Raw genomic sequence first — 25,309 nt, 5'->3', positions numbered from 1 at the left:
TTGGCCCCACGGCAGCACCCACGCTGAGCTCCCACCAGGGAAAACCCATCCTGGGTTTGCCGGTTCTTTTTTGGCCAGGGCCACGCTGATGCCAGCGCAGCAGAACCCGGGCAGGGGCAGGGATCCTTGCCCTCATGCCCCAAATCCTTCACGAGCTCTAATTTTAACTAATTAACACAAAGCAGGGCGGAAGTAATGAAAAACTATTTTAAAGATCAAAAGTCCCCTTAGGACGTGCCCCCCTCCAGCGTGCCCGGCTTACCTTGGTGGGCGAGGGGACCGGCGGTGCCACCGGCGAGGCCAGGGAGGGCGTTGGGATGACGGGGGCCACCAGCGGGGTCTGGGCGGGCGTGCTGGGCTCGCTGCTGCTCATCTCCCCGCCCGAGGCCGAGGCTGAGCCCGAGGGCCCGGCCGTGCCGCTGGACGCCGCGGAGTTGGGGGTCCGGGTGGGCTGCAAAACAACACGGCCAGGGGAGGAGGTCAGAGGAGCACAGAACAGAATCACTGAGGTTGGCAGAGCCCTCTGGGCTCATCGAGTCCAACCATTGCCCTCACACCACCATGGCAACTAGACCAGGGCACTAAGTGCCATGGCCAGGCTTTTCTTAAACCCCTCCAGAGATGGTGACTCCACCACCTCCCTGGGCAGCCCCTTCCAATGGCTAATGACCCTTGCTGAGAAGAAATGCTTCCTCATGTCCAACCTGACCCTCCCCTGGCCAAGCTTGAGGCTGTGTCCTCTTGTCCTGTCGCTGGTTGCCTGGGAGAAGAGGCCGACTCCCACTTCACTACAACCTCCCTTCAGGTAGTTGTAGACTGCACTAAGGTCACCTCTGAGCCTCCTCTTCTCCAGGCTAAACCCCCCCAGCTCCCTCAGCCGTTCCTCGTGGGTCAGACCCTCCAGACCCTTCCCCATCTTGGTCGCCCTCCTCTGCACTCGCTCCAACACCTCAACATCTCTCTTGCAGTGTGTGGGGTTGGTGTGGCCCAAGTGTCAGACCCGGCCCGTGTTCTTGTTGAACCTCACACCGTTGGTCTCGGCCCATCGACCCAACCTGTCCAGACCCCTCTGCAGACCCTTCCTACCCTCCAGCAGATCGACACTCCCACCCAGCTTGGGGTCACCTGCACATTCACCAAGGGTGCACTCAATCCCTACGTCTAGATCATCTATAAAGACATTGAACAGCACCGGCCCCAGCACTGAGCCCGTTTCAAGGGAGACGGCGCTTCCACGACCGGTCTCTCTGCGCTCCCCAACACCACTTCAGCTCTGGTTTCCCTTCACCAGGGCGTTTCTCCAGGTCACCCACTGTCTCCCAGACTCGCATCTCCGGCACAGATGAAACCCGGAGCACGGTGACAGCGGGGACACCAAGGGCATCCACACCCCCGCTGTACCCGGACCTGCAGCGCCCAGGACCGGCACAGAGGAAGGTGTCCCTGCCCGTGGCAGGGGGTTGGAGCTGGATGGGCTTTAAGGTCCCTCCCAACCCAAACCACCCTGTGGTTCTATGAAACCTCGAAGCACACGGAGTCGGGAGCGGGGAAGGTTTCGCCCCGTCCATCCTCCACATCTGGAAACACGACGGGACACATCTGCTGCTCGGCACCTGCAGGAGCCTGGCTCGGGTGCTGCTGTGCCCACGCACGTGTGCCAGGGCCACCGGCAGCTTCCTGGGGACACGCTGTGGGACACAGGAACCGGGCACTCGCTGGCCATGCCGTGGTTGGATCCTCTGCCCACTCCCAGCTTATTGCAGGCAAGCCTGACCCAGCTCAGCTGCAACAGGTCGGGTGCCCCCCAGCCGGGCAGGCAGCTCAGCCATCCCCTCCCTGGCACGGTGCTGAGCTCGCCCGGGGACGGTGCAAGCCCCAGCCCGGGAACACTCTCCGTGGCACCGAGCCACACACACCGCCTCCAAGAAATAAACTGCTCGAAACATGGACGTTGTTCTTGTTCCTGCTGCTGTAGGGAGGACAAACCCTGCACAGAGCGAGTGTCCAGCTGCTGCGGGGACAGAGCAGCGTGGCCAGGGACACCCTGGCATGGTGCCGCTGCTGCTCGCACCGGGAGAGCTGGAAACCTTCGGAGAAGGTCAGGGGAGGTCCAGGGGACGTATCTCCTGCTGGGAAGGGCCGAACTGCAGCACAGCACCTCCCCGAGCCCTCCGCGCTGCTGCCGGACACCCCCCCTGACATCCACCACCGCAAACCCACTCCCAGGAGCCCAGGGAGGGACAAGCTGCCAGAGGAAGCAGTGTGCCAGCTGGCTCTGCCTGGCACGGGCACGTCTGTGTGCCCGACCACAGGCTGAGATGGCTGGAGCGGGGAGCCAGAGCGACTGGGCAACGGGGGCAACAGCTCCGCTTGCCACCCGTGCACAGGGGGGTCTGCAGCCCCACCTCCCTCCTGCCCAGCGGGGATGTGTGGCCGGAGGAGCAGGAGGTCACATCAGATGTCCCCTCACAGCTCCGTGCCAGCACAGGTCGCAGAGAATGAGAACACGGACACTGCTCAACCCGAGGGCGATGGTACATGACCCACGGAGAGCCCCCCAGGACCTGCCCAGCGAAGGGTGAGCTCCCAGCTGGGACTGCAAACTTGGCTATTAGAGGGTTCTCCGGGGGTTCCTCCCCCTTGTTTGCTCTCCTCCAGCCATGTGCCCCTTCGCAAAGCGAGTCTGGCTGGCTCGGGGCAGACCCCTGCATGCCAGAACGGAGCCCTGGCTGTTAGACCCCATGGCCTTGCCTCCCCCTCCAACAGACACCCTCGAGATCTGCTGAAACCAGACCTTTCTGCCCAGGCAGGCTGTCCCCTGCCACCCCTCCGAGCGGGGAGGACGAGAGCGGCCGCGCGCTGGGGTTCCCGGTGCCGCGGGGGGGGATGGCCGGTGCCCCCGGTGCTCACCTTGGCTCGCCGGGCGGTGGTCTGGAGGGCAGCGGGAGCGGAAGGCAGAGGAGGAGAGACATTCAGACAGGGACAGACAGGAGCAGAGACACAGACCGCAGCAGCAGGTGCAGCAGAGAAGGAGGGAAAGGAAACAAAAGACATGAGGGCAGTTAGCGTGTGTGGCACCGGGCGTACGCGACCCCCACGCCCAGGGAGCTCCAGCAGGACCCTCCTGCGGGAGCAGAGCTTGGCACCAGCTCACAGGTCCCCTCGCCGGGACTGGAGACACTCACCCAGATCTGGCCCTGCTTGTGCCCCCCAGCAAGGTGCAGGACAGCCCGGGGGGGCCGGCTGCCTGGACCCCAGCCCCGACTCCAGCAGAGGCCCTGGGGGCAGATGCACCTTCTGCTTCTCGGAGACGTTCGGCTCCAAAGGCTCCCCTGGGCTACGGGGAGCAGAGGGGGTTCAACCCAACACACCTGCCCAGGAGTCACTCGACTGGGAGGTTCAGGGCGGTTTATTTCCAATTGTTTTTTCTCCCCTCACCCCTCTGGTTTCCGAAGGGACCTGAGCGTCACCAAACCAGCTGCCCACAGAGACGCTGGAGCCCCCGGGCTCTTGTTCCTCTTCAGCCATAAAACATGCAGGGACAACAAGGAGCTGCTTCTCATGCACTTCCATCCTTCCTTTTCCTCTCTGGAAATAAACGCATCCACCGACTCCAAGGCAGGACCCTCCGCCCCCCAAACCCCCCCACCGCTCTCACATCGGATGCACCCACCTCAGCACGTCCCCGCTGGGTGCTCACACACTGGTTAACGAGTCCTTCTCCCATTCAATCCTCCAGCCCTAACTGATGTGACACCAGGAGGCCTTGATAAACCTTGAGAGACCTTACAGCTACTTGGTCCTTTTTTTTTAACTACAGATTCGACCTGGCTGGGTTATCACCTCTGAACAGCCCATCACCTCTGTGTGACGTCGGGTAAATCCTCTCTTGCTCCCTTCCAGCCTTTTCTAAAAGCCTGCACCCGACAGCAGGTCTGCTTCAATCCGGAGCTGAGACACCCCTCTTCCAGAACATCTTCTGCCAGGAAAACGTAACAACACTAAAACCCTCAGCTCAACCTGGGGCTGACCTAGGAGCGGTGGTACAAGCTCCTCGGGAGCGCTCCAGCACCTTCCCCAAGTCCTGCTGAACAAAGATCACCTCGAGTGGCACCAAAACGCTGACAAACGCGGCTCCCGACGCAGCGTGTAGGGGCAGCCCGGCATGGGGGCTCCCGGGGCACGGCAGGGATGGGGGCATTTCACACCCACACCCAACTCTCTGCGTTCAACAGAGCGGCCGGGCGTCGGGGACACACCGCGGCAGCGCCCGCCGAGCCCTCCCTGGGCTGGGACGGGGTGGGGGGACACCGAGCATCTTCCCTGCCTCCAACCCTTAAAAAAGGGAGCAGCCTCCTGGTGACCGTCTCTAAACGAGCGGTTAATCCTGGTTTCACGCCCCTCCGGGGTGCGGTGTGAAGCCGGTTTGGTCGCCCTCCATGTGATGCCATTCGAGGACCATAAAGCTGCAGCGGCGGCCCCGAGCCCCCCGGGCGAGCGGCTCCTTGGCGAGGGGCAGGGACACGCTCTGCTGCTCCCTGGCCTCTGGTCCCCGCGGCCCTGGCCGTCCCCTCTCCCCCCGGCACAGCGAAGCGGCTGGCAGGAGGGCGGCTGGGCCGGGCCACTGGCTTCTCCCCCTCCTAGCCACGGGGGAACAGCGAGGGGACAGCGTGCAGGAGGAGGCAGGACTCCACCGACGAGGCTCTTCCCAGCTGGGAGGAGATGCTCCAAGCCCTGCCAGGCTCCAGGCTCCGCAGTGCTGGACACCAGACCTCAGGGCCCTGCGGGACGCTCTGCAGCACCCGGCCGTGGCGATTCCCATTTCATCTGCTCTGGGCTCTGCTGCGTAATGTTGCTCCATAAATATTTGATGGCGTTACACAACCTTTGCTCGCTCGGCAGGTCCGAGGAGAGAGGGGAGCGTCCGGGGCTCCCGACAGACGCCCTCGGGTACGAACTTCGCTTCTAGCAGCAACAAATCTGGCACAACTCCTCCTGGCTCCCACCGGCCCGCGGTGGGGCTGATGGCCCGGCTCGAAGGTGGGGCTGCAGGTCGTGGGTCCCACGGGTCCCCCCTCGCTCGGCTCCGCTCCGAGCGCCCGTGTCTCCATCCAGCCCCAGCCAGGAGTACCAACCGTCGCGACACCGCTCGCGTCGGCGTCCCCTCACTGGTACCGCGTCGCCGAACGCCGCTGCCGGGCAAAGCCTGGGGGCTTCTGATGGGCAAGAGCAGAACTTCTCACGCTGCTGATCTCCCACGTAGTTCCCGTGTGGTTTCCTGGCAGTGGGCGCAGGGGGCTGGTGTGCCCCCCCGGCGTGGGGCTGGCGGCTGAGGTGCCCGGGCATCACTCGGGTGGGCAGGATGCCGTCCCGCTCGCTGCCAGGGAGCTCGGCCCCTCGGAGCAGCCCAGCCTTCCCCGGGCACAGCCCGCTGGCACCACGCTGCCTCTCGCCCCCGGCGCTCCCGCGGGGTGTCTCCCCGGGGTGACGTTACCTGCGCTACGCCTGGCTACGCGCTACGAGAGATTCTGCATTTTAAACACCCGGCAACACCTCACACAGGCACTTTCTCGCAGGTGTTGTCCCCTGGGTGCAGGGAAGTGACCAAGGCAGGATTAAACCGAGCGGCTGGCGGCCATGCAAAGCCCCCTGCCACGGCGTGCTGAGCCCCGCGCCAGCCCCCCGCCCCGCCCAGCATCAGCATCCAGAAAACTTTTCAGCTGGACGTGGATTAAAGTCATGGCCCCGTCACAAAGTATTTGGTGAGCTCAGGGAACCCCAGCCATGAACCAAGGGCATCACTGCACCGGTACTGCCCGGGCAGAGCCCTCCCGCTGGCACAGCACGGCCAGCCCAGCTCTGCCTTTGGGTGTTTTTATTTCGCTTCTTTGCCATCAGGCAAGAATTGTCTCTCTGAGCTGAGCGGTGACATCCTGGTTAGGCTAAAAATAAACATATAGGACAGCACCCGAGCAGAGAGCGGAGCCCGCGCTGGAACCTGCAGCAACATCAGCGCGACAGGGACGCAGACACCCCTGTGGGGCCGTGAGGCGCAGGCAGAGCCCGCCGGCGCGGCTGGCATCGCCGGGCACAAAAAGGGTGGGTTTAACATGCGACCTCCCCACGGCAAGTGCCAGCACCCTGGAGCGGGGAGCCCCCGGAGCCCCCCGCGCCCCAGCCCAGCCCAGGGATGCCGCATGCAACGCAGGCACGGCGAGGGGACGCGGAGAAACGGCTCGAGCGGAGACTGGAAAGGAAAAGCTGGGTGCGAACCGCGGCTTCCCCCCCCCGGCAGCCTCCCCCCGCCCCGCCGGCCCGCAGCCAAAGCCCCGCCGGAGCTCGGCAGCGTTCACACACACAGCAAGGACAGAAGGAGAGCAAAGCACCGAGGAGCAGCGGTAGCGATGGCGGGGGGGATGGAGCAGGTTGTACCTTCCGTGGCGCCGGGGCCTGCCTCATCATTGCGGAAAGGACAGGAGGAGAGCAGGAGAGAGGGGAAGGAGGCAGAGAGAGAGCGTTAGCGCTGGGCACGACAATGCGGCGCCGGGGCTGCAGATGGCTGCGGCTTCGCTCTGCCCGGATCCGCCGAGCGCTCTGCCCAAGCGCGGCTGCTCCTGCGGCGGCGGCTCCGCGGGGCTGCGGCGAGCCGGGGCCCACGGCAGCCACCCGTCCTCGCTCCGCCGGTGGCTCCAACCACCGCCCCGGCTCATTACATCACCGCCCGGCTCTCCTCCCCGCGCCCAGCCGCGATGCTCCGCTCGGGCGAGGGCTCCGCAGCTCAGCGACGCGCCGGCCAGGTGGCCAGCTCCGTGGCCAGCTCCATCGCCGCGCTGGCAGCCACAGCCCTGCCCTGCCCGCAGCCCACCCGCCCCGTGCCACGCACCGCCGCGGCCACGCCAGCCCCGGGGGCGGCCGGGACGTGGGGGGCAAATCCCCCGAGCCCGGACAGATGGACGGAGCTGAGCCCGACAGATGGAGCTGAGCCTGGACAGATGGACAGAGCTGAGCCCGGACAGACAGAGCTGAGCCCGGAGAGATGGACAGAGCTGAGCCTGGACAGATGGACAGAGCTGAGCCTGGACAGACAGACAAAGCTGAGCCCGGAGAGATGGACAGAGCTGAGCCTGGACAGATGGACAGAGCTGAGCCTGGACAGATGGACAGAGCTGAGCCCGGACAGACAGACAAAGCTGAGCCCGGAGAGATGGACAGAGCTGAGCCTGGACAGATGGACAGAGCTGAGCCTGGACAGACAGACCGAGCTGAGCCTGGACAGACAGACAGACAGAGCTGAGCCCGGACAGACAGAGCTGAGCCCGGAGAGATGGACAGAGCTGAGCCTGGACAGATGGACAGGGCTGAGCCCGGACAGACAGACAAAGCTGAGCCCGGAGAGATGGACAGAGCTGAGCCTGGACAGATGGACAGAGCTGAGCCTGGACAGACAGACCGAGCTGAGCCCGGACAGATGGACGGAGCTGAGCCCGGACAGACAGACCGAGCTGAGCCTGCACAGATGGACGGAGCTGAGCCCGGACAGACAGACAGACATCCCCATGGAGTCACTTCCATCTCGTGGCGCAGCCGTTCGCCGCCCAGCCCGACTCCCACCCTCGCAGCTGCCCAGCTCGGCCCCAGCCAGGCGCCTCCTGCCAACACGGGGATTTATTTCCGAGGAGCTCCGTGCACCCCTGCACGGCCAAGGGTGGCAGGACTGGCCTCAGAGAGCCCCTGCCCAAAAAAAGCCCCCATGGGTGGCACTCGCACCCAGCGCCCTGTGCCAGCCATGCCCGAGCCTCGCTGTGCTGCCAGGCTCACCCCGGATCCCTGCCCGGCACCCTGCTGGCCCCGGACCTGGTCCCTCTGAGCCACAACGCAGGGGTCTAAAGGCCAAAGCAACCGGTAACGCTCGGAGAAAGATCTCACCACAAACTCTTTATGGACCTCAGTGCCCCGACCCACAAAATCACAGGATGGTTAAGGGTGGGAAGGGCCCCTGGAGATCCCCCAGCCCACCCCCTGCCCAAGCAGGGGCACCCAGAGCACGTCGCACAGGGCCGTGTCCAGGCGGGGTTGAATATCTCCAGAGAAGGAGACTCCCCCCTCCCTGGGCAGCCTGTGCCAGGGCTCTGGCACCCTCACACCAAAGAAGTTCCTCCTCATGTTCAGACAGAACTTCCCGTGTCTCAGGTTGTGCCCGTTGCCCCTTGTCCTGGCGCTGGGCACCACTGAGCAGAGTCTGGCCCCATCCCCTTGACACCCCCTGAGGTATCTGTGAGTCCAGAGGAGGCCACGGAGATGCTCCGAGGGCTGGAGCCCCTCTGCTCTGGAGACAGGCTGAGAGAGCTGGGGCTGGTCAGCCTGGAGAAGAGAAGGCTCCGGGGAGACCTTCTAGCACCTTCCAGTGCCTGAAGGGGCTACAGGAAAGCGGGAGAGGGGCTTTTTACAAGGGCATGGAGTGACAGGACGAGGGGGAACGGTTTTAAACTGAAAGAGGGGAGATTGAGATGAGATCTGAGGGAGAAATTCTTTGCTGTGAGGGTGGTGAGAGCCTGGCCCAGGTTGCCCAGAGAAGCTGTGGCTGCCCCCTCCCTGGCAGGGTTCAAGGCCAGGTTGGATGGGGCTGGGAGCAGCCTGGTCTGGTGGAAGGTCCTCCTGGAGCTGCCCTCTTACGCTTGGGAGCTGCCCTTTAAACGTGTACATAAGAGAAGTTGTTTATCCTAAAGCCACGCAAAGCAACCAGGAGCTTGTAGCTAACCAGGTGAGAAGATTGCTGAGCCTGGTCTGGGGGTGGAGCAGGAGCAGCCAGGACGCTGCCGGGGTTAACGCCAGCTCGGGTACGTGGTACCACCCATGCTGCTCGGCTCGTGGCTCCCAGGCCTCACTGGCCCTTCCCGGGGTGAACACCAAAACTACCTTTTTTTCTTCTTTAGGAAGCATTTCTTCTCAGCAAGGGTCATTAGCCATTGGAAGGGGCTGCCCAGGGAGGTGGGGGAGTCACCATCTCTGGAGGGGTTTAAGAAAAGCCTGGCCATGGCACTTAGTGCCCTGGTCTAGTTGCCATGGTGGTGTCAGGGCAATGGTTGGACTCGATGGTCCCAGAGGGCTCTGCCAACCTGATTCATTCTGTGACCCACCGCTCTGCCACAGGCTGGAGGCCCCCAGAGCTGCCGTGGCAGCCTGTCAGCCGGCCACGTAAAATCAGTGCCCGGGTTCACCGAGACCCTTCTGTAGGACGTGTCTGCAGCCGGTCAGCGGTGAGGCACGTTGTAGGAGATAATGGGATTACTCTTTCTCTTAATGGATTAAGCCTTGGGCTGGCCCCGTCTGGGAGCAGATGGCCCCGTGCCCTCCCCAGGCTGGAGCAGCCATCTGCTCCCTGCACCGGCCGACGACCGGGCACGACGGCACGCGGGAGGACAAGAGAGGGTCAGAGCCAGATCAGGCGTGAGGAGATGGAGCCGTGCTCGTCACAGAGCCCAAAACAAACCCCTCGAGACCCAGCTCCGGCACAGGGAACGCCAGCGGGGTGATGGAAAGCACCAGAGTGTTACTGGGGGGGGACAAAGCCAGTCTGCTAGAGGGGGAAAAACCCCACAGGCACCAAACGGGCTTCAGCTGATGGAGTGACGGGATAGGTGACACGTGGTGGGACAGCGCCCTGCGACAAGAGCGTTGGCTCACGGTCACACAGCTCAGGCCCACGGGAGGTGTCACGGGTAGCTGTGGCGCTTGGGGACATGGTTTGGGGGTGGGCACTTCAGCAGGAGAAGAGACAGGCTTGCTGACCGCAGGGCAGTGAAACACTGACCCAGGGAGCACAGAGGAGATAAAGGAGCACCCAACCCACTTCACTCCAAAAATTATAGACTCACAGAACCGTTTGGGTTGGGAAGGACCTTTAAGATCATCGAGCCCAACCATAACCCAGCACTGCCAAGGCCACCACTGACCCATGTCCCTCAGCACCACATCTACACGGCTTTTAAACCCCCCCAGGGATGGGGACTCCACCACTGCCCTGGGCAGCCTGTGCCAGCGCTTGACAACCCTTTCCATGAAGACATTGTCCCTGATCTCCAACCTAAACCTCCCCTGGGGCAACTTGAGGCCGGTTCCTCTCGTCCTGTCGTTTGTTACCTGGGAGAAGAGACCGACCCCCCTCGCTACACCCTCCTTTCAGGCAGTTGTAGGGAGCGAGAAGGTCTCCCCTCAGCCTCCTGTTCTCCAGGCTAAACCCCCCCAGGTCCCTCAGCCACTCCTCATAAGACAATTAGTAGAGAAATAAGAATACTGATAAGAAATTAGTAGAGCAACACCCTCTTTCTGCTTTTTAAACAGACTTTTGGTGTTCACCCCGTCCCACCCAGCCAGCGTACAGCAGCCTCCGCAGCCCGGCCCAGGCAGGGGCTGGCAAACCCTCCCCAGACAGGCCAGCAGCTCCCCGGGTGCCAGGGGACATCCCGGGCCACCGGCACGCACAGAGACCTGCACGAGGGACGGACGGCAGACGCCTACGTGAGGAACGGGGACACCAGGGCGAAGAGAGGGGACAATGGCTGGGGGGTAGGGACCGTGTGGCACAAAAAAGCAGCCAGCAGCAGCTTTGGAGACGATTAGAGCCTCTATTTGACATGCAAGGAGCTCCCTTCACCTCATGAATAAGGATTTATCTGCTAATCACGTTATTTTGTGATCCTACCAACTGGTTTTCACACGCTTGTGCCAGGTCACGAGGTGCAAACGAGGGGGGTGGAGAGCTGACGAGCTGATTAAAGGCTGAAAAATTGAAATTCTGAAGCGACATCAGCACAACCACGGCGCTGGGAGGTCCCTCTGAGGAGAGCCGGGAGGAACCTGTCCAAGCCCGGCCCCACGCAAGGCTGGTCGAGAGCAGCTCTGCAGAGGACCTGGGGGTTCTGGGGACACCAAGGTCACCATAAGCCAGCGATGTGCCCTCGGGGCCAGGAAGGGCAACGGTGTCCTGGGGTGTGTGAGGAAGAGTGTGGGCAGCAGGGCGAGGGAGGTTCTCCTGCCCCTCTGCACGGCCCTGGGGAGGCCACACCTGGAGGAACTGTGGGCAGTGCTGGGCCCCCCAGTTCAAGAGAGACCAGGAGCTACTGGGGAGAGTCCAGGGGAGGGTACGGAGATGGTGCGAGGGCTGGAGCATCTCTGCTGCGAGGAGAGGCTGAGGGAGCTGGGGCTGTTCAGCTGGAGAAGAGCAGACTGAGGGGGATCTGATCAACGCTCACAGATACCTCAGGGGGTGTCAGGGGATGGGCCAGACTCTTCTCAGTGGTGCCCAGCGCCAGGACAAGGGGCAACGGGCACAAACTGAGACACGGGAAGTTCCGTCTGAACATGAGGAGGAACTTCTTTGGTGTGAGGGTGCCAGAGCCCTGGCACAGGCTGCCCAGGGAGGGGGCAGTCTCCTTCTCTGGAGATATTCAAACCCTGCCTGGACACGACCCTGTGCGACGTGCTCTGGGTGCCCCTGCTTGGGCAGGGGGTGGGCTGGGGGATCTCCAGGGGCCCTTCCCACCCTTAACCACTCTGTGTACCAGAGCTGGCAGGACGGGGACGCGGGGCAGAGGCACGCACGGCCGTAAAGCCTCAGAGCCACGCAGAGACCTCAAGGGGCCAGGCTGGCTTTTCTCTCGGCAAGATTTCCACAGCAAAGAAAATTCCCCAAAGAGCCTCCAGGAAAGGGCGATTCCTGGCCGAGACCTTTATAGTTTTAGCTATTTTGGTAATAAGCAATATAAGAGTGTTGGTGTTGGTGTTAGAAACCAGCTGGTGTGGGGTGTTCTCACCGGGGGAGCAGCACGGGGAGCCGCAGCCCAGGGAGGGGACCGGAGCACCCAGAGGCAGGACAGGAGCTGCCCCGCGGCCCCGCAGCGTTTCCCAGCAGCACGGACCTTTCTCCAGACTCTGGGGGTTTGTTCTGCTACAGCAGCTCCCCGTGCCCCCCTGCCCGGTGTGGGTGAACACTGCTCATGGGGAGATCCTCTGTGTAGCGTTACCTTGTGCTGCTTAGAAACCTGATATATAGGGGACAATATACTGTTATATAGGGGACAGTACACTGCTATATAGGGGACACTGTACTGCTATATAGGGGACACTGTACTGCTATATAGGGGACACTGTACTGCTATAGAGGGGACGATATACTGCTATATAGGGGACACTGTACTGTTATCTAGGGGACAATACATTGCTATATAGGGGACACTGTACTGCTATATAGGGGGCAATGTACTGCTATATAGGGGGCAATGTACTGCTATATAGGGGACGATATGCTGCTATATAGGGGACAACATACTGCTATATAGGGGACAACATACTGCTATAGAGGGGACACTGTACTGCTATAGAGGGGACACTGTACTGCTGTATAGGGGACACTGTACTGCTATAGAGGGGACACTGTACTGCTATAGAGGGGACACTGTACTGCTGTATAGGGGACAATATACTGCTATATAGGGGACAATATACTGCTATAGAGGGGACAATGTACTGCTATAGAGGGGACAATACACTGCTATATAGGGGGCAATGTACTGCTATATAGGGGGCAATGTACTGTTATATAGGGGACAATATACTGCTATATAGGGGACAATACACTGCTATATATGGGTCAATATGCTGCTATAGAGGTGACAATATACTGCTATATAGGGGACAATATACTGCTATATAGGGGTCAATGTACTGCTACATAGGGCACACTGTACTGCTATATAGGGGACACTGTACTGCTATATAGGGGACAACGCACTGCTATATAGGGGACAATGTACTGTTATATAGGGGACAATACACTGCTCTATAGGGGACAATATACTGCTATACAGGGGACAATGCACTGCTATATAGAGGACAATACACTGCTATATAGGGGACAAGGTATTGCTCTATAGGGGACAATATACTGCTATATAGGGGACACTGTACTGCTATATAGGGGACACTGTACTGCTATATAGGGGACAACGTACTGCTATAGAGGGGACACTGTGCTGCTATAGAGGGGACACTGTACTGCAAACCCCCAGGCGGGCCGGTCCCTCCCGCCCCCGAGCAGGCTGGGGCGGGCGGGGGGGGAGCGCATGCAAGGGGCCGACATGCAGCGGTGCGATGGAGGCGGGGGGCGATGGGTGACGATGGGCGGGGATGCACCCGAGGGCCTCTCATGCGGCCGGGAGCCTCGGCAACACGCAGAGTAAGTGTCAGAAAAGCGGCACCTTTTTGGGCTTCGCTCCACGCTGCGTGAGGAGGGAAGAAAAGGGGACAAGGTTAGAGCTGGCGGCGAGAGCGGCCATCAGGAGCGAGGCGCTCTGCGTTCACACGCGGCGCGGTTCGGAGCCGGCTGCTCGTGGGGAACGGCTCGAGATATGTACAGTGAGGAAGGAAAATCCATCCAGGCAACGGCAAACAAACGTCGGGTGGCTTAAGAGAGGGAAGAGACAGCAGAGCTGGTTCTCAACGCCCTGATTCCCAAGCTTCACCCCCGTGCACCGACCCAGCTCCACTCCCCCGGCACAAACCCTCCGAGGTGCCAGGACACACTCAAAGGGGAACGAATCCACTCGATGGCAGCCACCCGCCCTCACGAAGAGTGAACCGAGGTGCCGAGCTGAGGGAAACCAGGAGGAGGATCCCAGCCCAGAGCCAGCTCCCCTCCCGCACCCACCCGCCGTGCTCAGACCCCGTGAAGGGAAGATGCTGCACCCAACGACTTTCTTATCTCCACTCCTCTCTCACGGGTGCGCTCCCCCCACGCCCCGGGTCACACGCTGCTCACGACTCACACCAACGAGGTATTTTGCTCTTAAAATGCAATTCTGGATGCCACCAAGGCTGTGGTCACCCCCACTGCCTGCTGCCCTAAGGATGATGGTGGTGGCAACGGGGAGTTTGCACAATCGTCTCCTCCGGTTTCTTGCCGCTCAGGGATGATGCCAGGATCTCCTGGGATGTGGGAGGAGGGGGGAGAGGGTGCCAAGGGCCGATGGTCTGGAAGCAGATGTAGGGAGCGTGTCCCTGCCCCAACCACCGCACTCCCCACGCCTGCTTCCAGACCAGCCAGGAGCATCCAGGGACAGGCTCTCTGGTGCTTCGGGGAGGGATTTGCCCTAGTGCAGGCGGGCTGTGGGGCAATGCCAGGAGAGCAGGAGAACCCAGGCCAGAGCTGGTGGTACCTCTGCACCTTCTTCTGGCAAAGACAGATCAACCCAGGCCCGAGCTGGTGGTACCTCTACACCTTCTTCTTGCAAAGGCAGGAGAACCCAGGCCAGGTCTCATGGTTCCTCTACACCTTCTTCTGGCAAAGCCTTTACAATTTTTGCATCCACGGGACTCCCCGGCCGCCCAGGGCAGCCTCACCTGCTCTCCAGCCACCTCCCAGCAAAGCCCATTCTGATTTTCCTCGTTCTTCTCAGACGACACAAACCCAGAGCCAACAAGTCTTGCCACCAAGGCCCCCAACTCGATACCCCGCCCTCAGGAGCAGAGGTGGGCACAGGAACGAGCCATACGTCAGCCAACGCATTCAGGACAGAAAGCACCCAAAAAGGCACCCACGGCAGAGGCTCCACTCTCAGGAGACACCAGCTCTTCCTCAGACAACTGTAACCACGTAGTCAAACCAAAGCACACATGGATAAGGCAAAAAAGGATTGAGAGGCCCTTGACAACCTGCAGCACAACCCTGCAGCCCCCTTGGGGTCTGGGGAGCTCGGCCGGCTCTCGGGGCAGGAGACAGCCCTCCCTGGGGGGGGACAGGCTGCTGCCCACACCGCCGTGACGCTCCCCGCTCCTGATGGCTCCGGCTCCAGCCTGCACGCAGAGGGGTTCACCCACCGCCAGGCAGGAGTGACCCACACCAGCCTCCCTGACTCTTGCTGCTTGGACTACAACCAGCTCAGCATCACCTTCAGCAAACAGCCTCAGCACCCTCCGACAGGACAACAAGCAGTGCTGGAGGACGCCTGCCCCAGCTCTGGCGGTACCTGGGTGTCCGTGTGCCTCCCGGGGAGGAGCAGGCTCTGCCTCCTGCAGGCACTGCCAGCACCTCACAGGCAGCAGACGCTGCTGTTCTCCGTGTCCCATCAGGCTTGTGCACAGGGAACCAGGACCCATCACGGCGTCAGCGTGTGAAGGATGAACCCCGCAGGACTGACCCCGACCCGCTCTGCGGAGCCTGCGCTCCAGAGGACACCATCTGGGCTGAGACACTGGGCGAGGGGCTCCAAGTGCTTCCCCGGCACCTGGGAAGCCCCTGGGAAGAGCTGGGACATCCAGGCAGGCAGCGAAGCCCTGATTCCCCTAACGCTCAAGGCAGAACCACAGAACCGTTTGGGTTGGGAAGGACCTTTAAGATCATCGAGCCCAACCGTTTCCCCAGCACTGCCAAGGCCACCACTGACCCACGTCCCTCAGCACCACATCTACACGGCTTTTAAACCCCCCAGGGATGGGGACTCCACCACTGCCCTGGGCAGCCTGTGCCAGCGCTTGACAACCCTTTCCATGAAGAAATTGTCCCTGATCTCCAACCTAACCCTCCCCTGGGGCAACTTGAGGCCGGTTCCTCTCGTCCAGTCACTTGTTACCTGGGAGAAAAGACCGACCCCCTTCGCTACACCCTCCTTTCAGGTAGCTGCAGAGAGCTGTAGAGAAGACAGTGCGCGTCCGCCCATCGCAGTGGCATCGCGCCGGCTGCCCCGGGGAGCCCATCACGCCGCAGACGGTGTCTGGGAGGCAGCAGGACGCTCACTTTGAGCTCCAGAATTTTCCATAATGACAAAGCAGACCAGACGCCCCGGCAGAGCGGCGCGGCCAGCGGCAGCATCCCCAGCCCAGAGCAGCACGGAGCTCCACCCGCAAAGTGTTTCGCTTCCAGCACTAAATTCTCATTTTCTTAAGCAGAAAAAACCCCTTGTGATGCCCACAGCCAGCAGGCACCGTTAGGTGTTTAATCTGCCAAACCTCCCGGGTGCAAACCCTTCTGGTTCACCTCCTTCCCTGCAACCTGCTCAGGATCTGAGCAGCAGAAGGAGTTTAACCAACAATTACTATTTTGACATCCTGATTTCATGAAAGTTAAAGAATTTTTCCACTTCATAAATATCATATTTGTCTTTTTGTACAAACCTTTCTGAAACCTTTAAAAGTTTTCTTCCACCGCTTCACAACTGCCTTTTGCAGCCTTTATTTGGAGGAAGGGGGGTCTGCTCCGCCCACCCTCACCAGGAGCTCAGGGTGAAGTCTTTGAACCTTAAAAGGGGGGTTTGGAACTTCTAATGAGAGTCTGTAGCCTAAAAATGAGGCTTTGGGGTCTAAAAAGGAGGCTTTCCATCCTAGGATCAAAGCTTTGGACACTAAAAATGAGGCTTTGGGACCTAAAACTGAGGCTTTGAGCCCTAAAAGTGGACTTTGGACCCTCCAAAGGAGGGTTTGGATACCCAGGATGTGGCTTGGAGCCTAGAAATGCCTGGCTGGATCCTAAAAATGATGCTCTGGACGCTGAAATGAGGGTTTGGCAACTAAAAATGCAACTTTGGAGCCTAAAATTGCGCCTTTGGAAGGCAAAACTGACTTTGGGAAGTAAAAATTAGGCTTTGGACACTATAAATGAGGCTTTGGATGATCAAAATCAGACTTTGGGCCTTAAAAATGATGCTGCGGGTCCTTAAAATGAGTCTTTTGACCTTTAAATAAGGGCTTGGAGCTTTTTAATGAAGGTTTGTTCTGTAGAAATGAGGATTTGGACCCTAAAAATGAAACTGTGGGGATTAAAGCAAGGCTGTGGGTAGTAAAGGACTGACCTGGACCACACGAAACTGCTCAGTTCCACCGAGCAACTCACGTATTAACCCCAGCGTCTCGTCAAACCCGGGGACTCGATGTCCTGCACCACAGGCAGAGGAGACCAGGGGAGAAGATGCCGCCAGAGCCAGCGGCCCTGCAGTGGGAAAAGCCACTCAGAGCACACACTGCCTCTACTCTGGCAGTCAGCTCGACATGGCACCACCCCGCGGGCACCCGAGCCCGACCAACCCCCCGGAGCACCCCGAGGTGCTGCTCCACCGCCCGTGCCCAGCGGTGCCCAGGTCCCGGTGCTGCGCAGGCTGACCCGGACCCAGCGCCGAGGTGGGGGACAGCATTCCCACCCCGGTGACCAGTGAGACTCCAAGGCACGAGGCTGGGCTCGAGCCGCCCCAGCGCAGAGCCGCGGGTGTCCCGGGCACGGAGGGCGAGGGGACAGCCCCTTATCTCCAGATAAGCTGTCGGCTTTCCCACAGCTGCCTGCGCCCAGACGGACCCGTCTGTCCCTGAGGAACACCCAGCTCCCATCCCAAAGCACACCCAAACTGCCCAGCACCCCCACAGGCTCCTCCTGGTACATGTAGGGCCAATTCTGGGTGTTTAATCTGATGTCCCTCCTTAATTGTGCTTGGTTGGGGGTCACAAGTGTTGGGTGCCTGCTCCCATGTTCTGTTCCTTGGGAAACACCCGTCACCTCTGGACACAGCACGTGCCCATTTACGCCCCAAAAGCCACTGAGGCTCCTGGATAAAGACACTCAGGAGCACACACCGCGTCCCTGCCAGCCCTACACACAAGCCTCACGGCGGGTATCCCCAGGAGCTCGCTCCTCCTGCCAGATTAAGGGTCGTTATTGAAGGGCACAGCCAGGAGGGCGTGAGTGCTGCAGTATTGACTGAGCTTGGATAATCACGTGTGACACAGGGCCGGGGTTTTACTCCTCTGCAACTCACTGATTTCGGGCCATTAGTTGAAAATTATTTTTCCCCCGGCCTCGTTCCCCACGGCTCGCAGAGGAAAGGCCCTTGTTACAGAGCGCAGCACTGAGCAGGGCTCACAGACAGGCTGGCAGACCCTGTGCTGCCTGGGTGTGCTGTGCAGGCGTGTGCCCCACGCGCTTCTCCTGCGGCGTTGAGAAATGGAGCTTTTGGGTGATAAAAGGAAGGGAAACCAAGAGTGACACGCGCAGGTCTGCCTCCTCCACCACGCACAGGCTGCCAAGGGAACCCCCTTCACCAGCCCGCGGCGCCAGCACTCGGCACTCACCAGTTTGCTGGCCTTGGCGGCGTCCAGGGAATCTGGAAAAGAGAAACAGACCCGTGAGCTCCGGCCCTGAGGATGCCTCCAGCCTGACCCGCACCCCGAGGGTCGCTGCAGCCCAGCGAGTGTCGAGGCGCAGAGAAAGGGCCGCTCACGCGTGTTCGTGGGGAAGGGGGCGTGAACAGAGACCAGCATGAACCAGGACACGGCAGAGGAACGCAGGGCAGGCTGCAGGACCACAGAACCACAGAAACAATCAGGTTGGCAGAGCCCTCTGGGCTCATCGAGTCCAACCATTGCCCTGACACCACCATGGCAACTAGACCAGGGCACTAAGTGCCATGGCCAGGCTTTTCTTAAACCCCTCCAGAGATGGTGACTCCACCACCTCCCTGGGCAGCCCCTTCCAATGGCTAATGACCCTTGCTGAGAAGAAATGCTTCCTCATGGCCAACCTGACCCTCCCCTGGCCAAGCTTGAGGCTGCGTCCTCTTGTCCTAGCACTGGCTGCCTGGGAGAAGAGGCCGACTCCCACCCCGCTACACCCTCCCTTCAGGTAGTTGTAGACTGCACTAAGGTCACCTCTGAGCCTCCTCTTCTCCAGGCTAAACCCCCCCAGCTCCCTCAGCCGTTCCTCGGAGGTCAGACCCTCCAATCCAGTCTAGCAGGCCATACGACCGCATCTCATCAGCTGGGGTCCGGAGGAGAATCCAACACGAGCACCAACAGAGACACAGGCCCAGAGACCCTTTACTTCACGCAGCAAAATCACACGTTCCCATCCCGGTCAGGAACCTGAACACGCACGAGGTAGACGTGCAAGAGACCACTCAGAAACACCCCCAAACCGATCAGCGGTAGCTCTGCTCCTGCTGCTCCCCACCTCCACTCTCAGGAGACCCCCCCTGCAGTGCTGCGTCCAGCTCTGGGGCCCCAACATCAGAAGGACACGGAGCTGTTGGAGCGAGTCCAGAGGAGGCCACGGAGATGCTCCGAGGGCTGGAGCCCCTCTGCTATGGAGACAGGCTGAGAGAGCTGGGGCTGTTCAGCCTGGAGAAGAGAAGGCTGCGGGGAGACCTTCTAGCACCTTCCAGTGCCTGAAGGGGCTACAGGAAAGCTGGAGAGGGGCTTTTGACAAGGGCATGGAGTGACAGGGCGAGGGGAAACGGTTTTAAACTGAGAGAGGGGAGATTGAGATGAGATCTGAGGAAGAAATTCTTTGCTGTGAGGGTGGTGAGAGCCTGGCCCAGGTTGCCCAGAGCAGCTGTGGCTGCCCCCTCCCTGGCAGGGTTCAAGGCCAGGCTGGATGGGGCTGGGAGCAACCTGGGCTGGTGGAAGGTGTCCCTGCCCGTGGCAGGGGGGTGGGACTCAATGGGCTTTAAGGTCCCTCCCAACCCAAACCGTGCTGTGATTCTACAGCCTGAACTGCTGCATTTTATTCCCTTCTCTGTTTGCACGGAAGAACCAGCAGCTGGGGAAAAGGTGCCAGAGCATCACCGCAGAGGTTCAGCGAACGCTGCTGGGCTGCAACAGCAAAGCTCAGCGTGGCCTGAGGAAGGAGAGGCAGCACTGGAACCACCCCAGCGGGGTGCTGGGAGTGAGCAACCACCCAGCTCCGGATGCCGCAGTCACTGCCGGTCACCCCAGACAAAGGTTTTAAAGAACAAAGGAGAACTCTGCAGGCGACAGCGGAGATGAGAGCCTTGGGAAGGCGTCCAGACAGCGAGAGGGGAGATGTGTTGGAGAAATTGTCACATAAATTGTTGTAGAAGTTCTCATGAACTAAGCTCCACACTCACTCCTTGTCCTGAACGAGTACAGAACTGTCACACAGACAGCTGGATTTTCAGCTGGAAAGTCTGAGTTGAGAAAGAGTGAAAAGATCACGCGAAGATTAAGGAATATTTTCACTATTAATCCCAAGTACACTCGAAGGACAGGCTGAAGGCGCACACAGAAGGCTGGGCTTGCCAGCACTCTGGGGAAAAACCACCCAGGCTCGTGTATGAACAGGGCAGTCCCCCTTTTTGTGCATTAACCCCCCCTACACTGACACTGCCTTTGAGTGTTTCCCTGCTCAGCTGCACGTGCCGGCCGCAGGACCCGAGGCAGAGCTGCAGCGGGGCGCTGGGCTGCACCAGCCCCGGCTCTGCGCAGCGCAGGGAGCGCTGGAGCCCGGAGCCCCCCGCAGGCACAGAGCCAGGAGGCGTCAGCAACCATTCCCATTCCCATCCCCATCCCCATTCCCATTCCCATCCCCATTCACATTCCCATCCCCATTCACATTCCCATCCCCATTCCCATCCCCATTCCGCTCATGGGACGGGCAAACGAACGGCTCGTGGGAACGCGCCGCTGCTCGGGCTGATCATCACCCCCTCCCCACGCCTCTGGGTACCTTCGATGCAGCTCAAAGGTACATTTCATTGTGCCAAATCAAGGGGAATTTTAATTTCTACTGGCCCAGGGGAGGGGGAAAACCAACCACCACCCCACCGCCGCTCTGAACCGCTGAGCGTGTGTGGAACAGATGCCTCACACACGAGAAGCCCCCGGCTTGGCACACGTCGCCGGCAGACCGGCCAGCACAGGAAGCTGCCAGAGCTTTTCCCACGAGCTCCCAGGGTCCCCAAGTGTCCTGCTACACAATCACACCACAAACAGAGCTCAGGGGGAGGGAGCCTGTCCGAGGGGACAAAGAGCAGCCCACGAGGTCCAGAACAACGCGAGCTAGGGATTGCCCAACGCCGAGCGGAAAGCCTTGGCTGCCAGGGAGGGGGGAAGGAGGCACAGCATCGGAGCGGCTCGAGTCCTCCTTCCACGTGCCCACCCCTCCAGGAAGAACTTCCCACCCCTCCAGGAAGAACTTCCCACCCCTCCAGGAAGAACTTCCCACCCCCCCGGGTGAAAGAGCTCCTGCTCTGTGGAGAAGGACCTTGGAGTCCTGGTGGACAACAAGTTATCCATGGGACAGCGATGTGTCCTGGGGCCAATGGTGTCCTGGGGTGCATTAAGAGTGTGTCCAGCTGATCGAGGGAGGTCCTCCTCCCCCTCTACTCTACCCTGGTGAGACCTCCCCTGGAGTGTTACGTTCAGTTCTGGGCTCCCCACTTCAAGAGGGACAGAGATCTACTGGAGAGAGTCCAACGGAGGGCTACGAGGATGATGAAGGGACTGGAACACCTGCCTTAGGAGGAAAGGCTGAGAGCCCTGGGGCTTTTGAGTGTGGAGAGGAGAAGACTGAGAGGGGATCTGATTAATGGGTGTAAATAGATGAGGGCTGGGTGTCAAGAGGAAAGGGGCAACCTCTTCTCACTTGTGCCCTGCGATAGGACAAGGGGCAATGGATGCAAGCTGGAGCACGGGAAGTTCAACCTCAACATGAGGAAGAACTTCTTTACTGTGAGGGTGACAGAGCCCTGGAACAGGCTCCCCAGAGAGGGTGTGGAGTCTCCTTCTCTGGAGACTTTCCAGCCCCGTCTGGATGCGTTCCTGTGTGACCTGCCCTGGATTGGCCCTGCTCTGGCAGGGGTTGGACTCGGTGATCTCCAGAGGTCCCTTCCAACCCCTCACACTCTGTGATTCTGTGACTTCCCACCCGCTTCCCACCAGACAGACTTTCATGGTGAGGACAGAACCGCCTGGAGCAGCCTTCGCCCGCAGTTGCTTCCTTCTGTGATGCCCAAATCTGCGCAGGGCCCTGCAGAGAGGGCCACGGGAGAGGTGGGTGAGCTGGGGTCGGTGAGCGTGTACCCGAACCAGGGAGAGCATCCTGCCACCCGTGCTATCACCCCTCGGTACCGGCACCCACCTCCCCACCACGGGGACCCCCAGCACTGCACGTGTGGCCGTGGAACCTCGTCTGCTCCAGAGCACGGGGGAGACGAGGCTTCGGGACAGAACAGACCAGCCGTACCTCTTTTGGGGACCTTCAAGGCAGCAGATTCTGGTGTTTCTGGGGACGTTGTATCAGCTCCATCTTCAAAGACCTGGATCTGGAAAAAGTATAACAACTATTATTAAAAAAAACCCCCACAAACCCCTCAAAGCACAACCAAAATGCATTTTTTTGGGACAGGTTTTTAATTCGGTCACTCAAGCTCAGCCACCCGACCATCCTCCTGGCACAGGCTTCCTGAAACAGCCAGATACTCTGTAGTTGCATGGGGAATAAAGAACGTTCACACAGGCAATACTGTCACAGCTCAGGATTCGGCAGCCAGAACATCTTCAACAGCCTTAAGCCTGGGAGTTCAGTTTAAAAATAAAAATAACCTGTAAAGCTGTCGGTCCCAGCTGCTGTTCCGGGAAGACGCCCCAGGACCAGGAATGTGTTCTCAAACTGAGGAAAGGAGACTGAGTAAAATGATGCCACAGAACCCACGACACCTGCAGCCACACCGAGAACACTGAAACCCCGGTTGGAAAAGCGAGGAGAAGGCGACTGCCCGCGGGGTCCTGCTGCAGGTGGGTGTGTGGCACGGCCAGGAGCACCCAATCCCCAGAGAGACCTGGCACCTCACAGGTCCCACAACGCTTCACAGCGGCACGACAAAGCCAGACCCGAGGGTATGGAAAGGGGATCCCGGGGGATCTGCTGCCCCACGGCACGCACAGGTTCATCCAGAGCGAGGGGGGGTGTGGGGTGCTCTTGGGGCTCCCCACCGGGCACGACTCAGGTGGCAAGGCCAGAGATGGCGAGGGACGAGGAGGCTGCAGGAGCCAGAACAGGGCTTGCTTCGGGGTCAGGTGAAGCCCTGCAAGCAGAGGCCGTGGCAGGGATGCGCGGAGGGAAGCGTACCTGCGACTGCCGCACGAAGATGCCGTGGTTTTCCTCGCAGGTGAAGTATTTCCTGCCCTGCACGGTCCCGTCGTTCTTGCCCTTCGCTTCGTCCAGGATGACGCCGACCCACTTGCCCGTGGCGAACAGGGTGGCACCGACGTAAGCCACGGTGCCGCGGTGCCCCTTCCCGATGACCTCGACCCTGGAGCCCACCTTGAGGGGCTTGCTGCCCGCCTCCACGCTCATCCTGGCGCCGGCGCTGGGGGCCTGGGGACAGAGAGGAGCACAGCACGTGAGACACCCCCACCACCCTGCGGGAGCCAGAAGGGGGTCCTTCCTCTACAGCTGCCAAACAGGAACCACAAACCACGGCAAAACCACCATTAACCACCACTCTGCAGATTTTAATCAACACGCTGGACCCACAAACCCAATTTATAAGTTTTTTATAAGCTTTGGGAAAAAAAAACCCCACCTGTGAAGCGGCAGACGCCAGCGCAGCCGTATGTGCCTCAGCCTACGCTTGCTCCCACCTTTTCTCATCACACCAGAAGCTGCCTCCAGCTTTCCAGCCTCCTGCACCACACGCTCAGGAACAGAAAACCCAGTTCTGACGTGGTTCACTTTCCTACCCCTTTGCACTGTCAGGGTTTGAGAGGACCCAGTGGCCCCGCACCAGCCCGGGTTAGACCACCCGCCCATGCCAGTGTCCCATCACACTCCCAGGACCCCTCTGCACCAGGGCTCCGGGGCACCAGCAGAAAATACTGGTAGTAAACTCATCAGGCTTTCAAGTCATTATCACATAAACATTAATCCACACTTAAATTGCAGCGTGTGCTGCCAGCTCTCAGGCTCGCCCCCCGCCACGTACCCCTGTGTAGGTACAGGTAACCCCACGGATCAGCTCTGCTGGGGCATCACAAGGTGCTGGGCATGAGGAACTCCACGAAGGCACTGGAGATCCTCAACCTTAGTTAGATTTAAGGACGTTTGGGAGGGGGGGTCTGACCAGCAGGTGTTGGGATCTTCCCCCTCCCCAGTGCCGCTGCCTCTGAAATCACAGAACCACAGACTGGTTTGGGCTGGGAGGGACCTTAAAGGTCATCTAGGTCCTGCCACGGGCAGGGACACCTTCCCCCAGACCAGGCTGCTCCCAGCCCCATCCAACCTGCCCTTGAACACTGCCAGGGAGGGGGCAGCCACAGCTGCTCTGGGCAACCTGGGCCAGGCTCTCACCACCCTCACAGCAAAGAATTTCTTCCTCACATCTCATCTCAATCTCCCCTCTCTCAGTTCAAAACCGTTCCCCCTCGTCCTGTCACTCCAGGCCCTTGTCAAAAGCCCCTCTCCAGCTCTCCTGTAGCCCCTTCAGGCACTGGAAGGTGCTAGAAGGTCTCCCCGGAGCCTTCTCTTCTCCAGGCTGAACAGCCCCATAAGCCCCCGTGAAACAGACGTTCATACCATAGTGCCAGAGAGCGAAATTAACGACGTGTTTTTAATTGTTTAAGAATTAACACTGTACCAATGGTCCCTCTGCAAATCCTGACGCCTTTAAGAGGCCGCTGCCTCCAAACCCCGTTGGGCTGGGAGGGGGGCTCTGCCCGCCTCGCTCGGCTCAGCCGCTGCCCATACAGCTGTCTCCGACACGAAGCACGCTCGGCATTTCCATCACCCCACGTGTCAGGAGTTCTGTTCATTGTGTAGGAAATATTTCGGTTTGATTGCTGCTGGGCCTGGCTTAAGGGAAAGAATATACTCTTTATTGGGTGAGAACAGAGGGCTGCTTTCAGTGCCCGCAGCACGACGCAGCAGGCGGCCGGGGACAGCACCCGCACGCTCACGGGCGCGAGGACAAGTCACCCCTACGATGACCCGAGAGTATTTGGGTGCCGAAAGCCCAATCCCCACTGTCAGCACAAACCAACAATCACCTTCCTTTGCACACCGATGTACCAGGTTTGAGCACAGAACACGCCCATCGTGCTCCCGAGGTTTGGGGACCGAGAACCACGACGCCCGTTTTCCACCCAACACCAAATTCCACTTTTCATCCAAATAAAGTTGGCAGAAATCAAAAGCATAAAATCATCTTTTAATAAAAAAAATACAAAATCAATCGCTGTTTTCTAGCAAACAAAGAAAAACAAGACCTCAAAGCTAAAAAGTTGTGCTACACACTCAAAGAAATGTCAACCAAGAAACTGGATCCCTTCAGTTGTCTGAAGGAGCAGCAACAATATTGTGCAAAATCACAGAACCACGGAACCATTTGGGTTAGGAAGGACCTTTAAGATCATCGAGTCCAACCACTACCCCAGCACTGCCAAGGCCACCACTAACCCATGTCCCTCACACCACATCTACACAGCTTTTAAACCCCCCCAGGGATGGGGACTCCACCACTGCCCTGGGCAGCCTGTG

The 25,309-nt window shown here is 59.9% G+C and overlaps 1 protein-coding gene across 6 annotated transcripts in view; it reads right to left on the bottom strand.

Annotated features, from left to right (window-relative positions):
* Positions 1-25,309, bottom strand: part of DCTN1 (dynactin subunit 1) — a 55,911-nt gene that overhangs the window by 18,313 nt on the left and 12,289 nt on the right. For 2 of the 6 annotated variants that reach the window (XM_068402999.1, XM_068403000.1), the window contains exons 2-6: positions 22,904-23,152; positions 22,019-22,097; positions 18,109-18,140; positions 2,911-2,931; positions 263-451 (exon numbers count right to left, since the gene is read on the bottom strand). In XM_068402999.1, coding sequence (XP_068259100.1) covers positions 263-451; positions 2,911-2,931; positions 18,109-18,140; positions 22,019-22,097; positions 22,904-23,131 — 549 coding nt within the window. In that variant the 5' untranslated portion in view covers positions 23,132-23,152. Of the gene's footprint in view, positions 1-262; positions 452-2,910; positions 2,932-6,432; positions 6,478-18,108; positions 18,141-22,018; positions 22,098-22,903; positions 23,153-25,309 lie in introns of those variants that run through there. The other 4 variants (XM_068403001.1, XM_068403002.1, XM_068403003.1 and 1 more) reach the window with 2 other exon arrangements.

This window comes from Nyctibius grandis, chromosome 6 (genome assembly GCF_013368605.1).
Source record: "Nyctibius grandis isolate bNycGra1 chromosome 6, bNycGra1.pri, whole genome shotgun sequence".
Taxonomy (NCBI): domain Eukaryota; kingdom Metazoa; phylum Chordata; class Aves; order Nyctibiiformes; family Nyctibiidae; genus Nyctibius; species Nyctibius grandis.
The sequence above is the reverse complement of the archived record's forward strand: the minus strand, read 5'-3'. Positions and strand labels throughout refer to the sequence as shown.